This window comes from Dermacentor variabilis, chromosome 3 (genome assembly GCF_050947875.1).
Source record: "Dermacentor variabilis isolate Ectoservices chromosome 3, ASM5094787v1, whole genome shotgun sequence".
NCBI lineage: Eukaryota > Metazoa > Arthropoda > Arachnida > Ixodida > Ixodidae > Dermacentor > Dermacentor variabilis.
This window is the reverse complement of record NC_134570.1, coordinates 101,865,439-101,886,263: the sequence shown is the minus strand read 5'-3', so window position 1 is coordinate 101,886,263 and position 20,825 is coordinate 101,865,439. Positions and strand designations below refer to the sequence as shown.

At 44.9% G+C, this 20,825-nt stretch overlaps 1 protein-coding gene across 1 annotated transcript in view; it reads right to left on the bottom strand.

Moving 5' to 3' along the window:
• Positions 1-2,282: 2,282 nt before the first annotated feature.
• Positions 2,283-20,825, bottom strand: part of LOC142574637 (uncharacterized) — a 49,459-nt gene continuing 30,916 nt past the window's right edge. Inside the window, exons 3-5 of the mRNA XM_075683677.1 lie at positions 12,114-12,130; positions 3,388-4,042; positions 2,283-2,293 (exon numbers count right to left, since the gene is read on the bottom strand). Of these exons, the coding sequence (XP_075539792.1) occupies positions 2,283-2,293; positions 3,388-4,042; positions 12,114-12,130 (683 nt within the window). The remainder of the gene's footprint in view (positions 2,294-3,387; positions 4,043-12,113; positions 12,131-20,825) is intronic.

The window sequence follows — 20,825 nt, the reverse complement described above, 5'->3', positions numbered from 1 at the left end:
AGCCTGGATCGAACCAGCGATCTCGAGCTCAGCAGTGGAACACCTTAGCCACACTGGGCTACCTTGGTGGATGCAAGTCAGCCTTGGCACCATAATTTGGTGCAGCTGGTGATCAAAGGAAGCTCGCATCACGTCAACACACAATTATGGAGAGGCTGTCAGAATATATCGTTGCAACACCGCAGTTTACTCTCGATAAGTATTGCGCGGTTGGTTAACATTTTATATCGTGTGTTTTGCGAATCTATTTCCTTACATGCTGATGGGCCTTCACCCTCAATGAGTCAGTTGGAAGGCTGCCACTGTTGTCAGGAGTGTTCATCTGCCTTTGTTTCTGTGTGGTGTAGTATGACTACAGTTATTTACCAAATCACTGTAAGGTAACCAACAGGTTTCTGTTTAAAGACGCGTCGAGACAAATTATGCAGTTAACAATGTGAACAGGCAACGTCCACACTGAAGCAAAAAAAAAATGTTCCCCGAAAGTAAAGCACGGCAGTGGCTACTGTCCTTATGCATGACCGACGGTGGCAGCGCTCCAGGCCCTCGGGACATCAGCAAAGGGAATCGCTTTTGTCGTCTGCTGCATTCGTGTAACGTTGCGGCATTTTGTCTGATATGCTAGCTCCCTCAATTCGCGAGCACACGTAGCGCCTTCTGTTCCTAAAGTGCTGTCATTTCGATATATGCTAGTTTACACAAAGTGAGCGTAATTGTTCCACAAAACGTCATTTCAATTTGTTTTACATTAAAAATACAGCCAATTCACCATAGTATCTCTATCCTGATCTCGTGACTGAATATCAAAACATCATGGCAAACTGATTAAGCTGAAGTGTACGCACCTTTTCAACTGAAGTGCAATCTTACGGCTCGACCACGATAATGATGCATCTACTGAGCGCAGTGAAGATACAAACAACGTTTGCCATCCCCTAATATTTCTATTGGTTTGCGCTACGCTTCTGGAGCTGTTTCTCTAGTTAAACATCCAAAGTTTCAGGTGAAGCGGTTGCTGTTATGCAGTGGACATACCGTGTTTTATCGTGTTTGAGAACCGTGAAACTCGCTTCATAATAATTGCTTGGAAACAAAATTTCATAATCACTTCAAATACGAATGGCATTAGGATGGCTTATGACGCTGCAATTATTCAATGCTTTAAATCGACTTTTGTGAAGCTAACGGCGGACGTAAAATCGCCCAGCAAAATCGCCGCGATCGACAGCAGTCGCAGGTGCTTTTAAAAACTCCAACAAGTCGGCCACATTCGAAAACTCAGAAATCGGAGCCTATAGCAGTGCGCGCACTTTGACGTTTTGATGAACAATCTCTTTCAAATCGGTCACTGGGGATTGCTCGCTAAACATCGCATGTAACGAAAACATGTTATATAGCTTTATTCTTCACGTGGTAGCGACCGTAGTAACACGCGCAATGCTTCGGTATTATTGTGCATAGGAACCAAGTGATCACTCAATCATGCATTTGTCTTGTGCACAGATGACGCCGTTGTCGCGAGACGTACGACATAATTGGGGCTAAGTTTAGTGTCTCGCTTGGCCTTCAGAGTAGCACATAGCTTGCCAGTACGTGTCCATCCGTGGGCTAGCAGTCGCGTTTGAGAGAACTCACTCAGCCACAGCAGGTAGGATCCGTCAAACTCAAAGCGGTGCTCATCGGTGCTTCTAACATCTACAAGTGTGCAATATGCCGCACTAGTTTCAGGCGTCCTCGCTTATGGCGCCTCTGTGTTTGACAGGCACATTACAAAAAACGGCTTGTAGAGGCTGAGGCAGCAAGACAAAAGGATGCCAATTCGTGCCGAGCACCTTTGACCACGGCGGGCCTACTATGAATAGGGGGCGCAGAATAGGGAGGGAGAACGATTAAAATGGTACACCACAGGACCTCCATTAGAAATACCTTAAGCTAACCATTTAAGTTTTCTAGTGCGTAAACAGATTTGATGCGCTTTATTTTGCTACCATTGTGTACAGGAAAGACGCCATCACTAGGTCTTGCTTTTGTTACATGTGCAATTCAACCATTGTCGCGTCACGCATCACACAATCGCTGCTAAATCGGTATGATCAAAGTAGCGCAGATCGGCAGTACGTTTGTCCATTCGAACAGGATTTCTCAAGTTTGGCAGGGCGCACTATGGCACAGTAGGTGTAAGATGTCCTTAATATAACAAGTATAAACTGATGCTAGTACTCATCATGAGTTATACGGAATACAAGTGTTCACTTTGCTGCAGCCATTTCACGCTTGCTCAGTTATGGCACCCCTGCGTTCGACATGCACAGTACAAAAATGTCGCAAAGAGACTCGAGCAGCAAGACAAATAAAGATACTGATCCCTTACCACGCCACACGTGTCCTTCTTCATAGCGAGCGCACGGACAAGGGATTGAGCCAACGAAAAGAGCGCCAAACAAGTACGAGTGCGGCAGGTTTGAGCAACGCAAGGAAGTCTCTGGCGCATCCAGTAGGGGGGGGGGGGGGGGAGTAATATCTTTACCCTAATGCCGAAACACCCTCTGCGAGACAAACGGGGGAATAAGTATGTAAAAGTAGGCGATAGGACTCCCACTAGCTGTGAAATCACAAATGTAAGCTTTCGAAAGCGTGAATAAACCGTGAACCTTGTGCGCGCAGTTATTGCCAGTCTAGTGCTGATGCACCGTCTGCAGCACGCGCATTAAGTTTAACGTACCCAACTGCAGCTGCGTCTCTGAGGGAGCCTAGTATACTCTTTGCAGCGAAATGCGCTGGTCTAAGGCTTTGCGCTAGCCCTCTATGTATCGGGGATGCCATGACATCACGACGGCGGAGAGGGTGATGGCATGAAGGCGCCTAGGCTGTTCATCGCCGTAAAAAGATCGCCACACAGTAATTTTCATACTGCGAAAGCCATGCTGAAGCCGCAATTGAGGGGTAATAAAATACTTTATTTGCAAGTTTTGTTCGCCATGAGCAACGCTAGCATGGCCGTGACTATTGTCTGCGTTCAGGTCTGGTCGGGTGAGGACATTTCTGAAAGAAGAAGAAAGCAAGAAACATTTAAAACAAAGTACAAATCACCTGTAGAATATGAACAAAGTTCTACAGTATCCTGAAAACAAGTTGGCAAAATTGGAAGTCCGTTCACACTTTCCAATCGAAATGGCCGTACGTTTCGGAAAAAGGGGAGCCGGGCGAGAAAAGATATATAAACATATAAAAAGCAGTATTTAAATCACCTGACTTAATTCCATGTGGGACCCGTGAAAAACAAGTACGCTTTCTCAATGCGCGACTTCTTGCGCGAAGTTGCCAGTTATTATAGGTAATATCATTAGCAAATCGCTTTCGAATTGAACTGAACAGAATGCTGCTTACACTTCTTCTTGCGGAGAAGAGCGCCGTAGTGGAATGGAGATCCAAGGCCATAGCCATAGTTCAAACCGTAGCCGAGGAGACCGTGGCCGAAACCGTAGTGGCCGGCGCCGTAGCCGAGGGTTCCGACGCCATAACCGTAGACTGGCGCAGCATGGTAGCCACCGACAAATGGAGCGTGGGCAACGGTGGCAACAGCTGGAGCGGCGTGGACAGCGGTGGCGTAAGTGGCAACTGGGGCATGGGCCACGGTGGTGACAGCTGGGGCGTGGTAGGTGGTAGCAACCTTGGTCACGGCTGGAGCAGCAGCGTAGGTAGCCACAGCTGGGGCAGCGTGGTAAGCGGCGACTGCTGGGGCGGCGTGGGTGACAGTGGTGACGGCTGGAGCAGCGTGGGCGACAGTGTGCACAGCTGGAGAATAGCCGGCATAGCCGAGGCCATAGCCGTAGCCGAGACCGCCATAGCCAAGGCCGTAGCCCAAACCACCGTAGCCAAGGCCGTAGCCAAGACCGCTGTAACCCAGGCCGTGGCCATAGCCGTAGCCCAGGCCGTAGCCGGTGAAACCGGCGAAGGCGCTGGTGGCAAGAGCCAAGAGGACGCAAGCACGAATCTGTAATACAAATGACCGTTTTATGCTTTTGAAGCTGTTCTCTACATTCTAAGATATTGTTTAGGACAGCTCTCAATGCATACACCTCCTTTTCAGAGCGCTTCATTGGTTGTATTTCATCTCCTATCGGTTTACAAGAGAACAAGAAAAGCTGCTGGTTGTATAAAGTGCTGAAAACCTCTTACCATGGTGACTTCAGAGCTGCCGTTGAGCCAACTGCTGAATTCACTCGTGCGCCGGTGGCTTTTATACCGCGTCTACCCCTAGCAGGTGTCATAAGGTACCCACCCTCTTCTCAAAGCGATAGCGTATGCAAGATGAGTGACTTACCCTGTCCCTCCACGGTAATATTTTACATGCTGGCGTAGCAGGAACGCAGCACGCCACCCGAAGACTAATAATGCTCACAGGGGAGAAAGCAAGGCCACGCAGAATTTTGTCACCATCGCCCCCACAGAAATGGGCGGCACGTAGACGTGCGGCGAAGAAGATGCATCAGATAATCGAAATTTCACTGCGTGCCGATTCTTCTTTTTTTAAAAAAATGCAGAAGTGAATTGCGATGGCTGTAAAAACAGCACGCAGGGCTACGCCTGCCTGTTTGGCATAGGAACGCGGGTGAAAATCATTTGATATTTTAGTGCTGACGATTTCTCAGAATTGTGCGTGCCCCCGTGCGCCGCATATGTAATTTAAGCCGCCAGTATATGAGTAACACATTTTTTTCTTCGGTTGCCGCACTTCCACAAGAGGAAGTGTGCGCATAGTTGATGGACTAATAAAATGAGGGCAGAATGCCTCCCTCGTACTGAAGTGGACGAGCTTTTTATCCGAAGGAATATTCAGAAAAAACTAGCGGCCACTCGCTTTCGACGCGATATTGTAGACCTATATCTGCGAGTTTTAGTTAACATGTAGGAGCTAGTTCTGAGAAGAATTCCAGATGTTTCAGTTGAGGAGAGGCATTATGGTGTCAACCAGGGGATCGATATGTGTCCTTCTTTCTCCGGCACTGCTCGAAGTCATAATGATTGCGGCTTAAGTAAGGTAGCTATACCATATTTATAATATGGTATTAGATCGTATAGTATTGTAAGTATGGATATACTTTTTATCAAGCCTCATACTAACGCATTAATAAGAAATTATAATATTCTCCAGGGAGAAATTTGTAACTTGCATATATTGAATATTTGAGGTGTCAAGAGTGCGAAGAAAAACATTCAACTCTCTAGGAAAATTATTGTGTAAATTCGGTCTAGTCCTAACATGGAGACATCGTGACTCAATGGAATTTTCTTCCCCTAGGAATCTTTTGTCCATTTACAGAAAGGTGGGGAATTATTTATTGAAGGCTGTGCATTGGTGCATCAACGGGGTCAAACAGTCCTTCTCAGCTGCGGTGCAGAGGTAAACATCGCACTTCTGGCAGCGGTCCTTTGTTTGCGTCAAACACTTCTCTTACTTACTTAGAATCGCCGGCTTGGCTTGCTGCGCCCTGTGGTTCGTCGAATCGTATGCCACACAAAAATGATCGCAACACGTTTAGAGCAAGGACGGTTACTTAAAATGAGCTATTGAGGAAGTACATTAAAAGAAACAATGATGAATTTCAGTGCAGATAAAATTGGCAAATAGACAAACAACGCTCCGGGCAGCTTCTTCGGGCATGTTTTACTAAAATGAAATTCTATTGTTATGGCATCAAACTAGGCGTCACTGCTACCCAACCAACCACTCCAGCACGCGAGATAATTACCAGACCTGCGTTCTTCGCTCGATGGTCCGGCAACAGGAGCGTCTGCCACGTTTACGATCTAGTGTCCGCACGGCCATATTTGTGCCACATAAAAAAATTGGGGCCACTCCAAAACAAAAAAAAGATACTCAAAAAACATAAATTTACTTCTCAGTGAACTAGATGATCCAAAAAGTTCATGAAAGTGTGGAGCAAAACTAGAGACACCGGATGGATGGATTTTACGAGCGCAACCTTTGGAACGGGGCGGTGGAGCAACCCACTGCCCCGTTCCAAAGGGGCCATTCATACCATCCATTCATACAGTGTCAACTCAACGTGGTAAAGAAGGAGTAGGCCACGGTGTCTTAGTATGGAAACGCGGATCCAAAGAGGGTCGAAACAATTCAGTAATATAACCACGAATACTGAGTAACTGTTTTTTGTAACACGTAGCTCTTTCTTTACAAAAAATAGGGGTGTTTAAGGGATCTGAATGATTGAGGGTGCCGTAAAGGAAAAACTTGAACTGCGACCCACTGGAGTTGCCGTAAAACGTGGAGTCGTCAATTTTGAAACATCTTTTTCCTCAGTAGTGTTTCATCGCTTCATATAAGATGGCGCTCGTTAGGTTTATTTCTGTCTAAGATATCCTGCTAAGATATTCTAAGATAAAATCTGCCCAATCTCGCGGGCTCATGATAACAAAACTTTAGGCGAACTCGTAGTTTATGAAAATCTGCGGTTTTACGTACCCGGATCACAAAATGATTTTAAGGTACGCATTAGTGGCGGTCTTTTTGTCCACCTTGGGGTTCTCTTACGTGCACCTAATGCACAGCACGTGCACCGAATGCACAGCACAGGGGTGTTTTTGCATTTCGCCCCCATAGAAATGCGGCTGCCGGGGCCGGGATTCGGTCACGCGTCTTATAGATGACCTCGTAGTAAGATCAGTTGCAGGGCTTCTGTTCTGTACCGCGGCTTCTTCCGACGAAATGCGTGTTAATAGCGCCGCGCCTACGTGCGAGCTATTTTTTGTGATCGCTTGTCGCATGTAGCACAATTCTACTCTTTGAGCTCAAGTACTCTGTGGCGGACAATATTTGCACGAGAAATAAAAATATTTGACTTATTAACAATTTTCAATTACAATTTTAACGAATTACCTTACGGCACATGTCGCAATTTGCAAGTTCTAGCCGGTGTCATTGAATGTCTCCCACCGTGGTTGCTAAGGGGCGATGGTGTCGGGCTGCTAAGTATGAGATCGCAGGATCGAATCCGGACCGCGTCGGCCACATGTAGATTGGGGCGAAAACACCCGTGTACTTCGATGTACGTGCACGTCAAAGAGCCCAAGGTTGTCGAAATTTCCCGAGTGCCTCACTACGGCGTGCCTCATATTCTGACCGTTGTTATTGCCTGGTAAGACCCCGTATGTCCTTTCTTTCTCACTTTTAATGTCATGTCTACATTAAACGAATTCTGGGGATGACTTCAATTTATTGATATGCGTTCCCAGTGTTTGCGATGAAATGCATTGCTGTTCCGTAAATTATTTTTCTTCCGTAAATAAAATGAATTTTCTTAAATTGATAAGCGGAAGAACGGTGGATTTTTATTTCAAGTGGTGACAGCGCATATCTCAGAGCTGCTGCTAACTTCAAAATTGAATGTAAGTGAATCAGGCTTATTTGGTGTTGGGCTGTTAAGCACAATGTCGCGGGATTGAATCCCGGCCACGGCGGCCGCATTTCGACGGGGGCGAAATGCGAAAACACCCGTGTACCTAGTTTTAGGTGCATTTTAAAGAACCTAGCTCAGGTTGTCGAGATTCCCAGTGCGCACTACGGTGTGCCTCATAATGGAATCGTGGTTTTGGCACATAAAACGCAATAATTTAATTTGTATATATTACAGGCTTGCCATGTACTTGAATCGAGCTTTTATACCAAAGGTGCCGCGTTAAGGGAACGTTTAACAGGCCCCATCGTAACATGTGGCTGCAATGAGCTGACAATTGGTTCGTGGCATTTCTCACTTAGGATCGCCTGCGTCTTAAGGGGCTTTTCTTTCTTTTTTTAATGCGTGAGTATTTCTATGCTTACCCAACGAGAAAAACCGTCCGTCCGTCCAATAAGACGATCACTGTCACAGTAAGGCCCACAGCAGCGAGCGAATTCAACTTCGTGCTGCCGCCTCTCGCTTCAACGCAAACCAAGCGGCGAGAATGCAGTTCTCACGAAGCTCAACTTGCCGCACTCCCTGCTGGCATCGCAGATCGTTTTCAAGATTGGGGCTGCTGCGACTCCCTTCAACGCGAGACTCTCCCTCGCAGGCGGCTTTCCATGAAAGGCCCGCGTAATATGCAGCCGCTGCAAGGCTGTGGTTCCATGCGGGTGGATAAAGCCCTAAAGAGTGATAACGGCTTATAATGAGCGGGACATAGTGCGCCTGCCCTGTCTGCCGCCGCCACCCGTAGTAGTTTTCTGGTGTCATGATTCACCTTGCGCTGCCGTTCGCAGCAGTTTGTGCAACCGCATCGCTGTCGTTTATACCATTAGGATCAGGATTCATAACATCGCCTGGATGCGTGCAGACAAGTGGCAGATTGCTTACCCGTACCTAGACAACTCCCAGAGAAGTCTATGCGTGACTTTTTTTTTCCGGGTGGGGGGACACTGATTGCAGTTTTTGAGTCGTCCAACCTCTGCTGACAAAAATATTTGGCATGCAAGCAGTTTTCGAGACGCTCAATTTGTGCACATGCGTGAATGACTTTGGCTACTAGCGATTTTGCTATACTCGCCCGAACACCCGTGTAAGACACAGGTTCTGAGAATTCGCATGCCAGCCTAATATAAAATTTGCGATTGTGAAGAACCATGCCAGAAACATCGCGTATTAGTTCTATCGTTAGCAGAGTCACTGATTCACATAAATCATGATACGGAATCGTGTTGTGCTTTGAAGGAATCATTATTCGACAAATTTTCTTATGGGCGTGCCAAGTAACATTAAAAAACTTGTACTATGTCGTCAGAATGAAACAGCTGTACATGCTCTAAACATGCTGTAAACAAGCCGCGGCCAGATAGAAATTGCGATACATGCCCCGTAATCTTACAGACGGGCATTTCTTTGGTCTGTGAATTTTGTGGAGGTGCACATTACACACGTACAGCTCGCCTTCTTTGTACGCTCCTTCCTTGTGCCCGTGTGAGTTTCACTGGTTAAATCCCGCCAGGGCAGCGGCGCGTTTCCACGTGGTCGATCATTGCTGCTTCGTTTCTTGTTTGCCTTTTATTTTATCAGCGCTTCGCGGGAAGACATATAGCAATTTCTTCCAAAGTTCTTGGCGGGATGTGGACAGAACTTGCAATTTTAAGTTGCCACATACGTTTAGCGTGGCGCTATGCATCGTTCTATACCTCAATGCAGCGTTTTGCGCACCAAACTAGGACAAAGAAGAGGCTGAGATACACAAACGCAGACTTACAACAGTGTTTTATTTTCAAGAAAGTGACCACATATATAGCAGAATCTGTGACACATCACGCGTGCGCCACCCACAAGAAATTCCTTTCTCTACGCAAGAAGGTTACCTCCGTGCTGGAAAGTGGGATAGACGGTTTTGACACACAGCTGTCATCCCACCTTTCAATCAATTCCACTTCGATGATTTCTCGGATTAACAGATTATGATCATTGCTGACAAGTCCGCACGCACTACAACCTGTTTAGACGTGACCGTATTTGTGACATCTGCCTGATTACGCATACAATTTCTACAGTGAACATGCAAATACAACAACCTCTCATTTCTGTCACATTGTAGCGATGCTCCCATAGCCTGTCATTAAGACATAGTCCGCTCTGTCGAACATAGTTGGACGCAAATGAGAGATGGGTTTTTGGATGCCGACCGTAGAAATTGTATGCAGAATCAGACAGACGCCACCGATACGGTCCCATGTAAACTGGTATGCAGTGCATTACAAATGGTCAGCAAAAATGGTAAATCAGTTAAACCGAGAAAGCATCGAAGCGGAATACATTGACAGTTGCGGTGACACCTATGCACGTGTCAACACCATCTATCACAAATTCCAGCAAGGAGCTATCCTTCTTGTTTAGAGATAGGAATTTAGCGCGGGTGGTGCTCACGTGATATCTCAGAGATACTGCTATATATATATATATATATATATATATATATATATATATATATATATATATATATATATATATATATATATATATATATATATATATATATATGTATAATGACAATCCAACAACACTCTCAAGGTTCTACTAGCACACATAAATACCCAAGAAAGTGGATGGGGAAACAGCGCCGCGGTAGCTCAATGGGTAGAGCATCGCACGCGAAATGCGGATGTTATGGGTTCGGTTCCCACCTGCGGCAAGTTGTTTTTTCATCCATTTGAATTTCCATTAAGTCATCGTTTCCTCATTCCATTTATTCAGCACAAGTAATTTCCCCTATGTTGTCCTTGGTATCAGTGTTTGTTAGCTGTTCATGATATCACTAATAAAAATCGGGTCCCTCGGTTAACCCCCTTTTTTCTCGTTTATATATATATATATATATATATATATATATATATATATATATATATATATATATATATATATATATATGGTCACTTTCGTCTAAATAAATCACTGTTGTAAATCTGCTCTCAAGTGTCAGGCTCATGTTTGTCCGCGTCTTGTGCGCAAAAAGCTACATTCATGTCCTACCAACATGTTAGTGTTCTGTACCAACGCCATGACGGTCTGCGGCACAAGCCTGGGTGGTGCATGCTCGCTAAGCTGTGCCTGTTGCTCGCGTGGTGCGGTTTTGATAATGCACGCGAACCAGTTTGTACCGGGCGGAGACGGTAGCGCAATGGTCGAGTGGCATATGATGGATGCTTCTTCAATCAATGTTCTCGTCGACACCTGTGAGATATCTGAATAATTAAATCGATTGACATATGTGTGCCTACACGCACGTAGCGCCAAACGTTGAGCAAAATCAGAGGCTTGTGGTTCAGGTTGCATCAGAAAGCTCAAGCGCTGGTAAACAGAACGATGCATGAGGGAACGTTCCGTGTGATGGTCCCATAAAGATTCCATTGTTTTCGGAACACTAATTATTTGCAAGGCCGAAAAGGTGATTTCTTAGTACTCTTGTTACCATAGATATGCGGAAAGCTTATTTACGAGTGTCTGCATTTAATCAGGCAGCATAGGTATGTTGACCCGATGTCACAATTTTGTTGCAAAGCGGAATGTGTGTTCCGATCTACGTGATGTTTTATTTTTAGCTGCACCAGATATATAATAACTGCCTGTGGCTGGTAGCACAATTCTAAATCTCTCCAGGTAACTGGAGATGAATTTTATAGTGTAGAACGAAATGCATTGGCATTTAAAGTAGTTTGTGCTTTAGGGTGCATGAAACAGCGTTTTCTTAAAAATTTAGTTAAACTGTGCATTGTTACTGCGAGTTTGACAGCGCCTGCCTATCTTGAAACGAGTGTCATTCTCAGAATTCGTTGCAAGTGGATATGCTTTGCATACTCACTGTCTACAATTCGTAGATTGAAATATGTGCAGTAAAGTAATTGGTAAAAAGTTTATTAGCGGAATTATGTTAATGATTCAATTAAGCATTCCGACTTTTCGTAGGAATATTACGCCGCCTCAACAAGTGTTTTAGTACAATGGCTAGGATTGTGCTGCCTGCCACAGACAAGATTTAAGAATTTGGTTCACTTACGAAAATGCCATGTAGAATGACAACACACACATTGGTGGGATTATTGCTACGATTGCTCAAATCTGCTACATTCCGTTAAAATTTCTTCAGAATGAGCCGTGCCACGCAATCTCCGAGATCACGGCGAAGATGAGGTTTGGTCGGCGCCAAGTGGTACCTCTCACGAAGAGCGCCGTGACATCTGCCATACATGAGGCTAAATTAGCTGAAGAGTCACTGAGCTAATCTAATCCACTACTACGTGCCAACAGGTGCTCCCGCATCTTGTTGGATGCATGTCGCTCATATGAGCGCTCTGCCCTTAAGCTCCCTGTGCCATAATAACGGGTTGTGGGTAGTTTAGGCTGAAATTATGTCGGGCCTAGCAGTGCGTGCTTCGTCCATTATGCTTTGGTGGTGCGTCACGCATTCGTACTGGCGACGAGGACTTTGTGAGACAGGTCATACTCAACCAGCTACGCGCACTTCGCGCGTTCGGCACGGCAGCTGTGTCGTGGTGCAGTCAGCAAACTGAAACTTAATGCCTCGCTTGTTATCAGCTACTTTGCTGTGTTCCATTTCTCTGTGCTTATAACGCAGCCTACTTGTAGCTCGGCCATAGCTGCAGGACATTAGCACGAAAGTGAAATAGCTGTGTTGACTATTCGTGTTCCCCGTGTCTGTATGGCCGTGAGTTTCTTTGTACTTTTATGTGGCTCGCTTTAGCGCTCCGGTCACGCAGTATCTTTTTTTTCGAGTGCGCTGGTTTACTCAGGGTGGACGCCGATGGTGGTAATTTGTTTGTGAGTGGTCGCGTGCGTCGGTTATCTTCATCGAGAACAATAGCTATGGTGCGCGCCGGCACTCTGGAACCATTTTTTATGCGCAGGAATAGCCATTCAATATTATTGTTGACAGGTACAATATCAGCTACAAAGCTCTTGACTATTACTACCAGAGCACATACAAAGGAGCTTAACAACGTAATTATTTGAAGAGTGATGTGACTGGCGCATTGCGAATGTCCAGGTTTAGGCTGAACTTAATTGTGTGTGCTGTTACCGGCAAGCTAAATCTACCGCTAAGTAGCTTGAGCTTACCATTGACGCGAATATGCCAGGAGAAGCTAAATACACCATTGCGGCCTCAGTCATGAAGTACAAAACAAGACAATGAAGGCACAAAAATACATATGCCGCACATACAGGACACACTCATCAATTTATATAAAGGCACAAACATAAGTACACACAACAGGACGCTCCATCCGTGTCTTCTCTGAAGTCCAACTTCATTATCGAGGCCGAAATGATATATTTACGTTCTCCTGGCATCCTCGCCTCAGTGGTAAGCTCAACCTACTTAGCGGTAGATTTAGCTTGCCAGTAAGAGCACATTCAACTAAATTGAGACTAAATGTGGACATGCGAAAGGTGCCAATCATATCACTGCTTCAAACCGTTACGTTACTAAGCTGCTTTCATGTGCACTGGTGCGAATGGCCAAGGGCTTTTTAGCTGATTTTGTAGGAGTCAACAGTAATTTCATATGGTTATCGGTCGGACACTGTTCGTGTGCGTCGAGAATAGTTCCAGAGATCTTGCACCATTGCGATTATTCTCGAGGAAAATAATCGACGTACAGGATCATTCACGAAGAAATTACCACCATCCTTGGCCACACTGAGTCAACCAGCACACCCGGAAAAAGAACATACTGCTCGTCCGGAGCGGTAAAGCGAGCCCCATAAAGGCACAAAAAGCAGGCGGCGTAGTCACGTGAAATGCTAATAACGAATTAAGCAATTTCACTTTCGTCCTACAGTCGTTCCGCTAGTTAAATGGCCGAGCTACAAGTCCACTACGGCATGGCCACACACGGAAAAATTCAACACAGCAAAGCAACTGAAACAACTCAGGAAGTTACGCGCGGTGGTGACAATTGGAAATTTTTAACGGCGCATTCAACGCAGATACCCAAAATTTTGGCACCAAATGTCGGCCAAACCCCGCGGAATGCGATTGAGCCTGCATAGGTCGGGCATTTCTTGTTTCGGAGACAAATCATGTTCGGCAAATCTATTGGCAGGATAATTTTAGTTCTTTGAAACAAGGTTTTAAAAAGTGGATATCTACGGCGATTTTACGGAGGATTTCACTTTGTTACAGCCAGTTAATCTTATGTCCCCTTTTGTTAAAACGAAGTTTCACTGTAAAATGTATTTGTTAATATCTTCTCTTACCTTCTAATTACAGGTGACCAATCTGAGCTCAAGCAACATTAGGAACAAGCTACAACTTCTGAAGATGCATCAGCCTGTGGAATTGTCTAAGCCAGCTCCCTGAATCACGAAGTGACCTTTGTATGATAACAGTCACGAAGCAAATCTCTAGAAGTTGCATTAGAAACATTTTGCTTATGTAGTGGTGCTATTGATTTGATTTGGGGAAAAAATTGTTGCAACCTTTGGCCACTTCACCGCTTCATTTGTATGATTAATCATTAAGCGTGGCTTTGACATGTGTGGTCACTTTTGTGGCTTTGACAATATTTCAGTGGCGCTATCATGGGTTGTAAGAAATGGGCCATAGACATTGGTTTTTCCGGTGCAGCCCAACTGTTCAATATTGCGAGGATTAGGAAGCTTCCCATTGATTTATCCATATGGCAAGTGTCAGGAGCCATTCGATTCCTTTATAGCTGTGTATGTTGCTCATAAATTCATGCGTGTGACAAACATCCATGTAAGAAACTTCTTTGATAGTGTTGCGGGAGTCCTTGATATTATTCCATCCGCAAATCTCGATATATGTTGACCAGGTAAGGATAATGACCTTGCATCTTTCCAAACCATCGCATATGTGCAGTGTATGCCCCCTTTTAGCCAGATCACTGAATTTCAGTATCATATCGTTGGACAGCTGATCTGGAAGGAAACTGGCACTGGATTGCAAAGTTATGACTGAATTTTAGCGTCAAGAGACTAGTTAAAATGTCACCTTTGTACTAGTGCTTTTTCTAAAAATAGTGTTCGCACTGTAAATGGACAGGTTTGGTAGTTCTTGCTGTGGTTTTTGCAACTACCCAGTCCAAGGAACAAATGGTACTTTCCGATAGAAGTTGAAGGTGTCGGTATGACTAGAAGCGCTGCCACTTTTTGAAGATCTTTGAATGCTTTCTACGTACGTTACCTTGGGGCGTTAATGACCTCTCACTCAACAAATTGCACTACTAAATTATAGGGCTGCATTACGCAATATTGTCTAGAAGGTATCGTACCTTGCTCATCAGGTCTGTTTAGTCTGTTGGGGAAAACATTTTTAGTATACGGCTACACGGCGTCTCCCAAAATTTCTTATGGCCGTTTTTAAAACGGCTACAAGATGTCTTGCAAAACGTCTTATATCCCTTTTTTGTCGGTGCATTAGATGGTCTTCACGACGGCTACGAGACGTTTTAAGACGTCCGACAATGTTTTGGTAAGACGTTTTCAAGAAGTCTTAAACATCTTCCCAAGACATCTTGAACATGTCTTGTAAACGTTTGTAACGAGTTTCAAGACGTATTTGTGATCCTGCCTAGACGTCTTGTATGCGGGTAATAGACCAATGTGTGTTCAGTAGGATTGCCGTAATTTTTATTGTACCTTTATGTAGCTCGCTTTACCGCTCCACACGTGCAATATTTTCTTTTTTCGAGTGCGCTGGTTGACTGAGTATGACCGCAGATAGTTGTGTTTTGTTCGTTAGTGGTCGCGTACGTCGATTACCTTCATTGAGAACAATAGCAATGGTGCGAGCCGGTACCCTGTAGCCATTTTTGTTTCACAGGAATAGTGTCCGGCCGATAACCACTCAAAATTATTATTGACTGCTACACCACCAGCTACAAAGCTCTTGGCCATTACCGTGAGTGCATATAGAAAGCAACTTAACAACGTAATGGTTTGAAGCAGTAATATGACTGCCCATTGGGCGTATCCCCGTTTAGACGGAATTGAGTGTGATCTTAACGGCAAGCTAAATCTACCGGTAAGTATATTGACCTTACCATTAAGCTGAGGATGCCAAGAGAAGCTGAATACGTCATTGCGGCTTCGATAATGTATTTGGGCTTTAGAAAACACATGGATGTTATGTCCTATTGTGTGTGCTTATGATGTTTGCGCCTTTAAATAATTAAATTGATAAGTGTGTTCTATATGTGCTGCATACGTTTTTGACACAGCTGTCATGCCGAACGCGCGAGCGAAGCGCGCGTCGTCCTTCAAGGAACACCTATCCCGCCAAGGCCACGTTGCCAGTATGCAGTACGAATGCGTGTCGCACCACCAATGCATTACGAACTGAGCACGCACTACTACACCTGACAGAGTTTCATCCAAAAATATGGACATCCCGTTATTATGCCAGATAGAGCTTAATGGCGGAGTGGTCATATGTGCGACCAGGAGGTTCCCTCCTTCATGATGCGCGAGCGCTTACTGGCACGTGATGCTGGATAAGATTAGCTCAATGAGTTCTCAGCTCATTTAGCCTTATGAATGGCAGATGTCACGATACTCATCGCATGGATGGATGGATATATGTTATGAGCGTCGCCTTTGGAATGGGTTGGTCGGTTGCGCCACCAAACTCTCGTTATTTTATTGCCTAATGTCCTACCTATGGTAAAAAAGAAAAGGAAAGAAAACCCACGCTGGGATTCCCGTAACCAAAGTTCATGAACCCCTATCGTGAGCTTTCATTTTGTACGCCTCCGTTGTTTGTCGTTTCCATACTTTTCTTCCACCAATCTTCCAATCGCCTCTCACTAATCTCTATTGCGGACGTGTCTACCTTTGCCCTGCTCTCGCTGAACCCAAGATCTTTAAAGAGGCCAGTGATTCCTTAATCGCTCGCTGGACAGATATCTTTACATTCTAATTAAACATGCTCCATGGTTTCCCTAGCTTTACGGCAGCAAGCACATGCTTCTTCTTCCGTCTTATATTTCGCTTTACAGGTGCGTGTTCTAAATCATCCTGATCTCACTACGAAAAGTAATGAGCTTCCCTTTGAGATATCATAAATTGTTTCTTTCCTGATTTCGTTTCTTTCATGTGAAGTAGTTACTCATGGCAGGTTTCTTTTTTTCATTGCCACCACCTATGAGATTATCTCAGCCTCTCTGACTTTCCGCATGAAGTTCTTTGTTGCTATGTTGCTCACTATACAGGCCGCATATTTGCTGGTAATGCTTCCTAGTTCTTTTTCTTCAATGTGAATCAGTGTTATTCCTTTACGATTACTCCTTGCATTAGATGGTAGCGACCGCCACCTGGCACCGACCGCAACTCATCCTCGACGTGCCCTCAGAAACTGACCGGCGTGGCTCATCCTGGAGCAGCTTTAATGTAATGCTGCAGATTTTCGCGATCTTTAGCAGCAATCCTACCACTGCGTGTGTTTTGTCATACTACACGCCATTGTTTTAACTGAACCAAACATTAAAACATTGTCTGTGGCAGGTAGCACAATCCTAACCCTTGTACTAAAATACTCGCTGCGGCGGCCTGTTATTCTTACGGAAAATCAAAATGCTTAATCGAATCATTGACACAATTACGCTAATTAACTCTTTATTAATTACTTTAGGGCAGATATTTTAATCTACGAAATGCAGATAGTGAGTTGCAAGGCATATCGACTTGGAACAAATTCTGAAGATGGCACTGGTTTCAAAATATGCGCTCTCAAAATTGGGGTAACAATGCACAGTTTAACTTAAGGAAACAGTTTTAAGGAAACGCCGTGTCATGCACTAAAGCACAAACTACTTGGAAGCCAATGCATTTTTGGGCACATAAAAAATTAGCTCCAATGATCGCGAAAGATTTAGAATTGTGTATCTGCCAGAGGCAACTATTATAAATTTGGTGCAGCTAAAAACAAGAGATAATATACATCGGAACAGATAATCGGTTTTGCAACAAAAATGTCACATCGGTTCAACATAAATATGTTGCCTTATGAAATGCAGGCATTTGTAAATTACCTGTCCGCATGTATATGGCGCACTAGTATTAAGAAATGACCTTTTATGACTTGCAAATTAGTAGTGTTCCGAAAACAATGGCCTATCTTTATGGGGACATCACAGGGAACCGTTTCCTCACGCATCGTTCTGTTTAACAGCGCTTGAGGTTGCTGATGCATCCTCAACCTCAAGTTTCTGCTTTTGCTCATCGCTCGGCGCTACGTGCGAGTAGGCACACACACACCTCAATCGACTCAATTATTCGGATACCTCAAAGGTACCCACGGGAACGTCGATTGAAGACGCATTAACCAATGGCCGCTCGACCATTGCGCTACCGTCTCCGCCAGCTACAAGCTGGTTCGCGTGTATTATCAAAACCGCGCCATGCTTGCAACTGGAGCCGCTTAGCAAGCAAGCACTGACCGTATTTTTTCCGGGGACCGCCACGGCAGCTGTATAGAACTATTCGTGGCGCTATGGTAGACGTTTGTAGCAATCTTGAAATTGCAAGTTATCTTTACATCCCGCTAAGGTGATTGCAGGAAATCGCTCTAGGAGAGTAACACTTCACCGGCCATACTATGAAGCGCTGATAAAATAAAAGGTAAACAAGAAACGAAGCAGCAGTTAGAGTGAAAATCGCGCAGCTGGCCTGGCGGCATTTCGTTAACCAGCGAAACCAAGCCGGAAACAAGGAAGGGCCGTACAAAGGGGGTGAGCTGTACGTGCGTATGCGTGCAAGTCTGAAAAATTCACAGATCAAAGAAACGCCCGTCCATAAGATAGTCGGGCATGTATAGCAATTTCTATCTGGTGACGGCTTTTAGTCTTATAAGATATGACCTTAAGAAAATCCGTCGGTTAATGATTCCATTAAAGCAGAACAAGATTCCGTATCATGATTTATGCGAATCAGGGACATTGCTAATGCTGGAATTAAATGCGCGACGTTTCCGGCATTATTCATCACAAACGCAATGTATAAATTTGACAGGCATGCGGACTCTGCAATTCTGCGTCTTACACAGGTGCTCGGCACACCATAGCGAAGTCGTTAATAGCCGAAGTAATTCACTCGTGTGTACTAATATAGCGTACTGAAAATTGTTCACTTAACGGGTATCTTTGCCAGCAGAGGTTGCATGGCTAAAAAAACTGCCACAGGAAAAAAAAAACATAAGACACGCAGAATCTTCTTTGGGAGTTATCTAGGTATGCGTAAGCATTGCCCCACTTATCTACACAAGCCCGGTGTCCTTATGAATGTTATGTATCCTGATCCCACCTGTATAAACAACAGCGATGCGGCTACACCAACTGCTGCAAACGGCTGCTCAAGGTGAATCACGACGCAAGAAAGCTACTGCAGGTTGCGGCGGCATACGGGGCATGCGCACTGATGATGTTCAATCATTATAAGCGATTATCGCTCTTTAGCGCCTTATCAATCCGCATCGAGCCATACTCTGGAAGCGGCTGCATATCGCGTGGGCCTTTCCTCGAAAACGGCCTGCGATGGAGACAGTCTCGCGTAAAAGCGAGCCCCAAGGGCCCTAATCTTGAAAGCGATCTGCAACGGCGACAGGAAGTGCGGCGAGTTGAGCTTCCTGAGCGCTGCGTTCTCGCCGCTGTTTGCGTTGAAGCGACAGGCAGCAAGAAGGTGAATTCGCTCACTGTTGCGACACCTATCGTGAAATCGATCGTTTTATTGGACGGACGGACGGGTTTTCTCGTTGGGTAAGCATACAATTGCTCACGCATTAAAAAAAAAGTCCTCTCAGACGGAAACGGTACTAATTGAGAAATGCAACGAATCGTTTGTCGGCTCGGTGCACTCACATGTTATGATGGGGCGCGTTACACGTGCCCTTCCCGCGGTATCTTTCGTGTAGAAGCTTGACTCAGCTATAGGAACATGGCAAGCCTGTAAGCCTGTAGACGAAAATGCCGGATGTCTCATAATAACGTAAATCACCTATGACATATCGCACTAATTTACTTACTCTGCTGGATTAAACGAAGGGGCAGATTTACGTACTTACACTGGAAATCAAAATGAATAACTGACTCATTAACAAACGCTACACAATCACATTTCGAACTAATTACTTTAGCAGGCATATTGCAACAAACCAATTAAAGCGAGTGATTTGACAAGGCACATATACTTCGAGCAAATTTTGAAGCTAGCAGCAGTTCAGAGATACGCACTGTCACACTTGAAGTAAATATGCACTGTTGTTGCGCTTACCTTTTTAAGAAAACGCATGTTATATATTGCCGAAAAATAGCTACCGCAACACCAGTGCGTTTTTTCGCAAACATTGGGAACGGATATGTCTAAATTGATGTCATCCTCAGAACTCGTTTAAAGTAAATATGACATTCCAAGTGAGAAAAAGAAATGAATTAAATATTGGCGCTTTACTTGCAATCACCACGGTCAGATTCTGAGGCACACCGTTGTGAGGCACTCCAGAAATTTTAACCACCTTGAGTTTTTTAACATTCACCTAAATATAAGTACGCGGGTGTTTTCGGCCCCATCGAAATGTGGCCGCCGCCGTCGGGATTCGATCCCGCGACCTTGTGCTTAACAGCCCAACACCATAGCCACTAAGCAACCACGGCGGGTGGCATTCAAAGACAGGGGGCGACGTGGCAGCGGATGGTGCAGGTTGGGAGCGTGGGTGCAAGCCGCACGTCCTGCGCAAGGCGGGAAGCGACCCGAACAGAGCATGAGGACGAGGTTGCAATCCAGGCAGATGTGGTTGCATAATTCGTCTCGCTTCCTTAAGAAGCCGGTCGAGGTCGCGCGGGAACGGCTGTGTGAAGGTGTCCTGAGGTGCCCGGTGTCCGGTGTCCTGAGCGTCACCCATGAGATAGGTATAGCATACAGAATTTCTTCACGTTCTTATTAAAAGATACAACCAATAAAGCCAGCCCTCATAGGTACCTCTCTTTAAACAAAAAAAAAAACATTGAAACACTGCGATACATATGCGTCGAACATTGTACAGCGCGTTAATTGCGCCCGTGTATGTGTGTGTTTCACGCACATTTACGCACGTCGTTGTATTTATTCTGAACGAAATTGCGTGTTCACTACAGTTTCGATTGATATTGGCCTATGTTCGTTCATGTTGTCAACCGAGTTTAGCGCTATTAATTTTAAGCTCGATCCACGCTTTCTTTCCGTGATGTACGTATGACGCTCTGACAAGGTACCAAGAAGTGCACGTATTTATACTAGGTGTAGTCATTTTGGGATGCTAGTTATGTAACAGTCGCGTAAG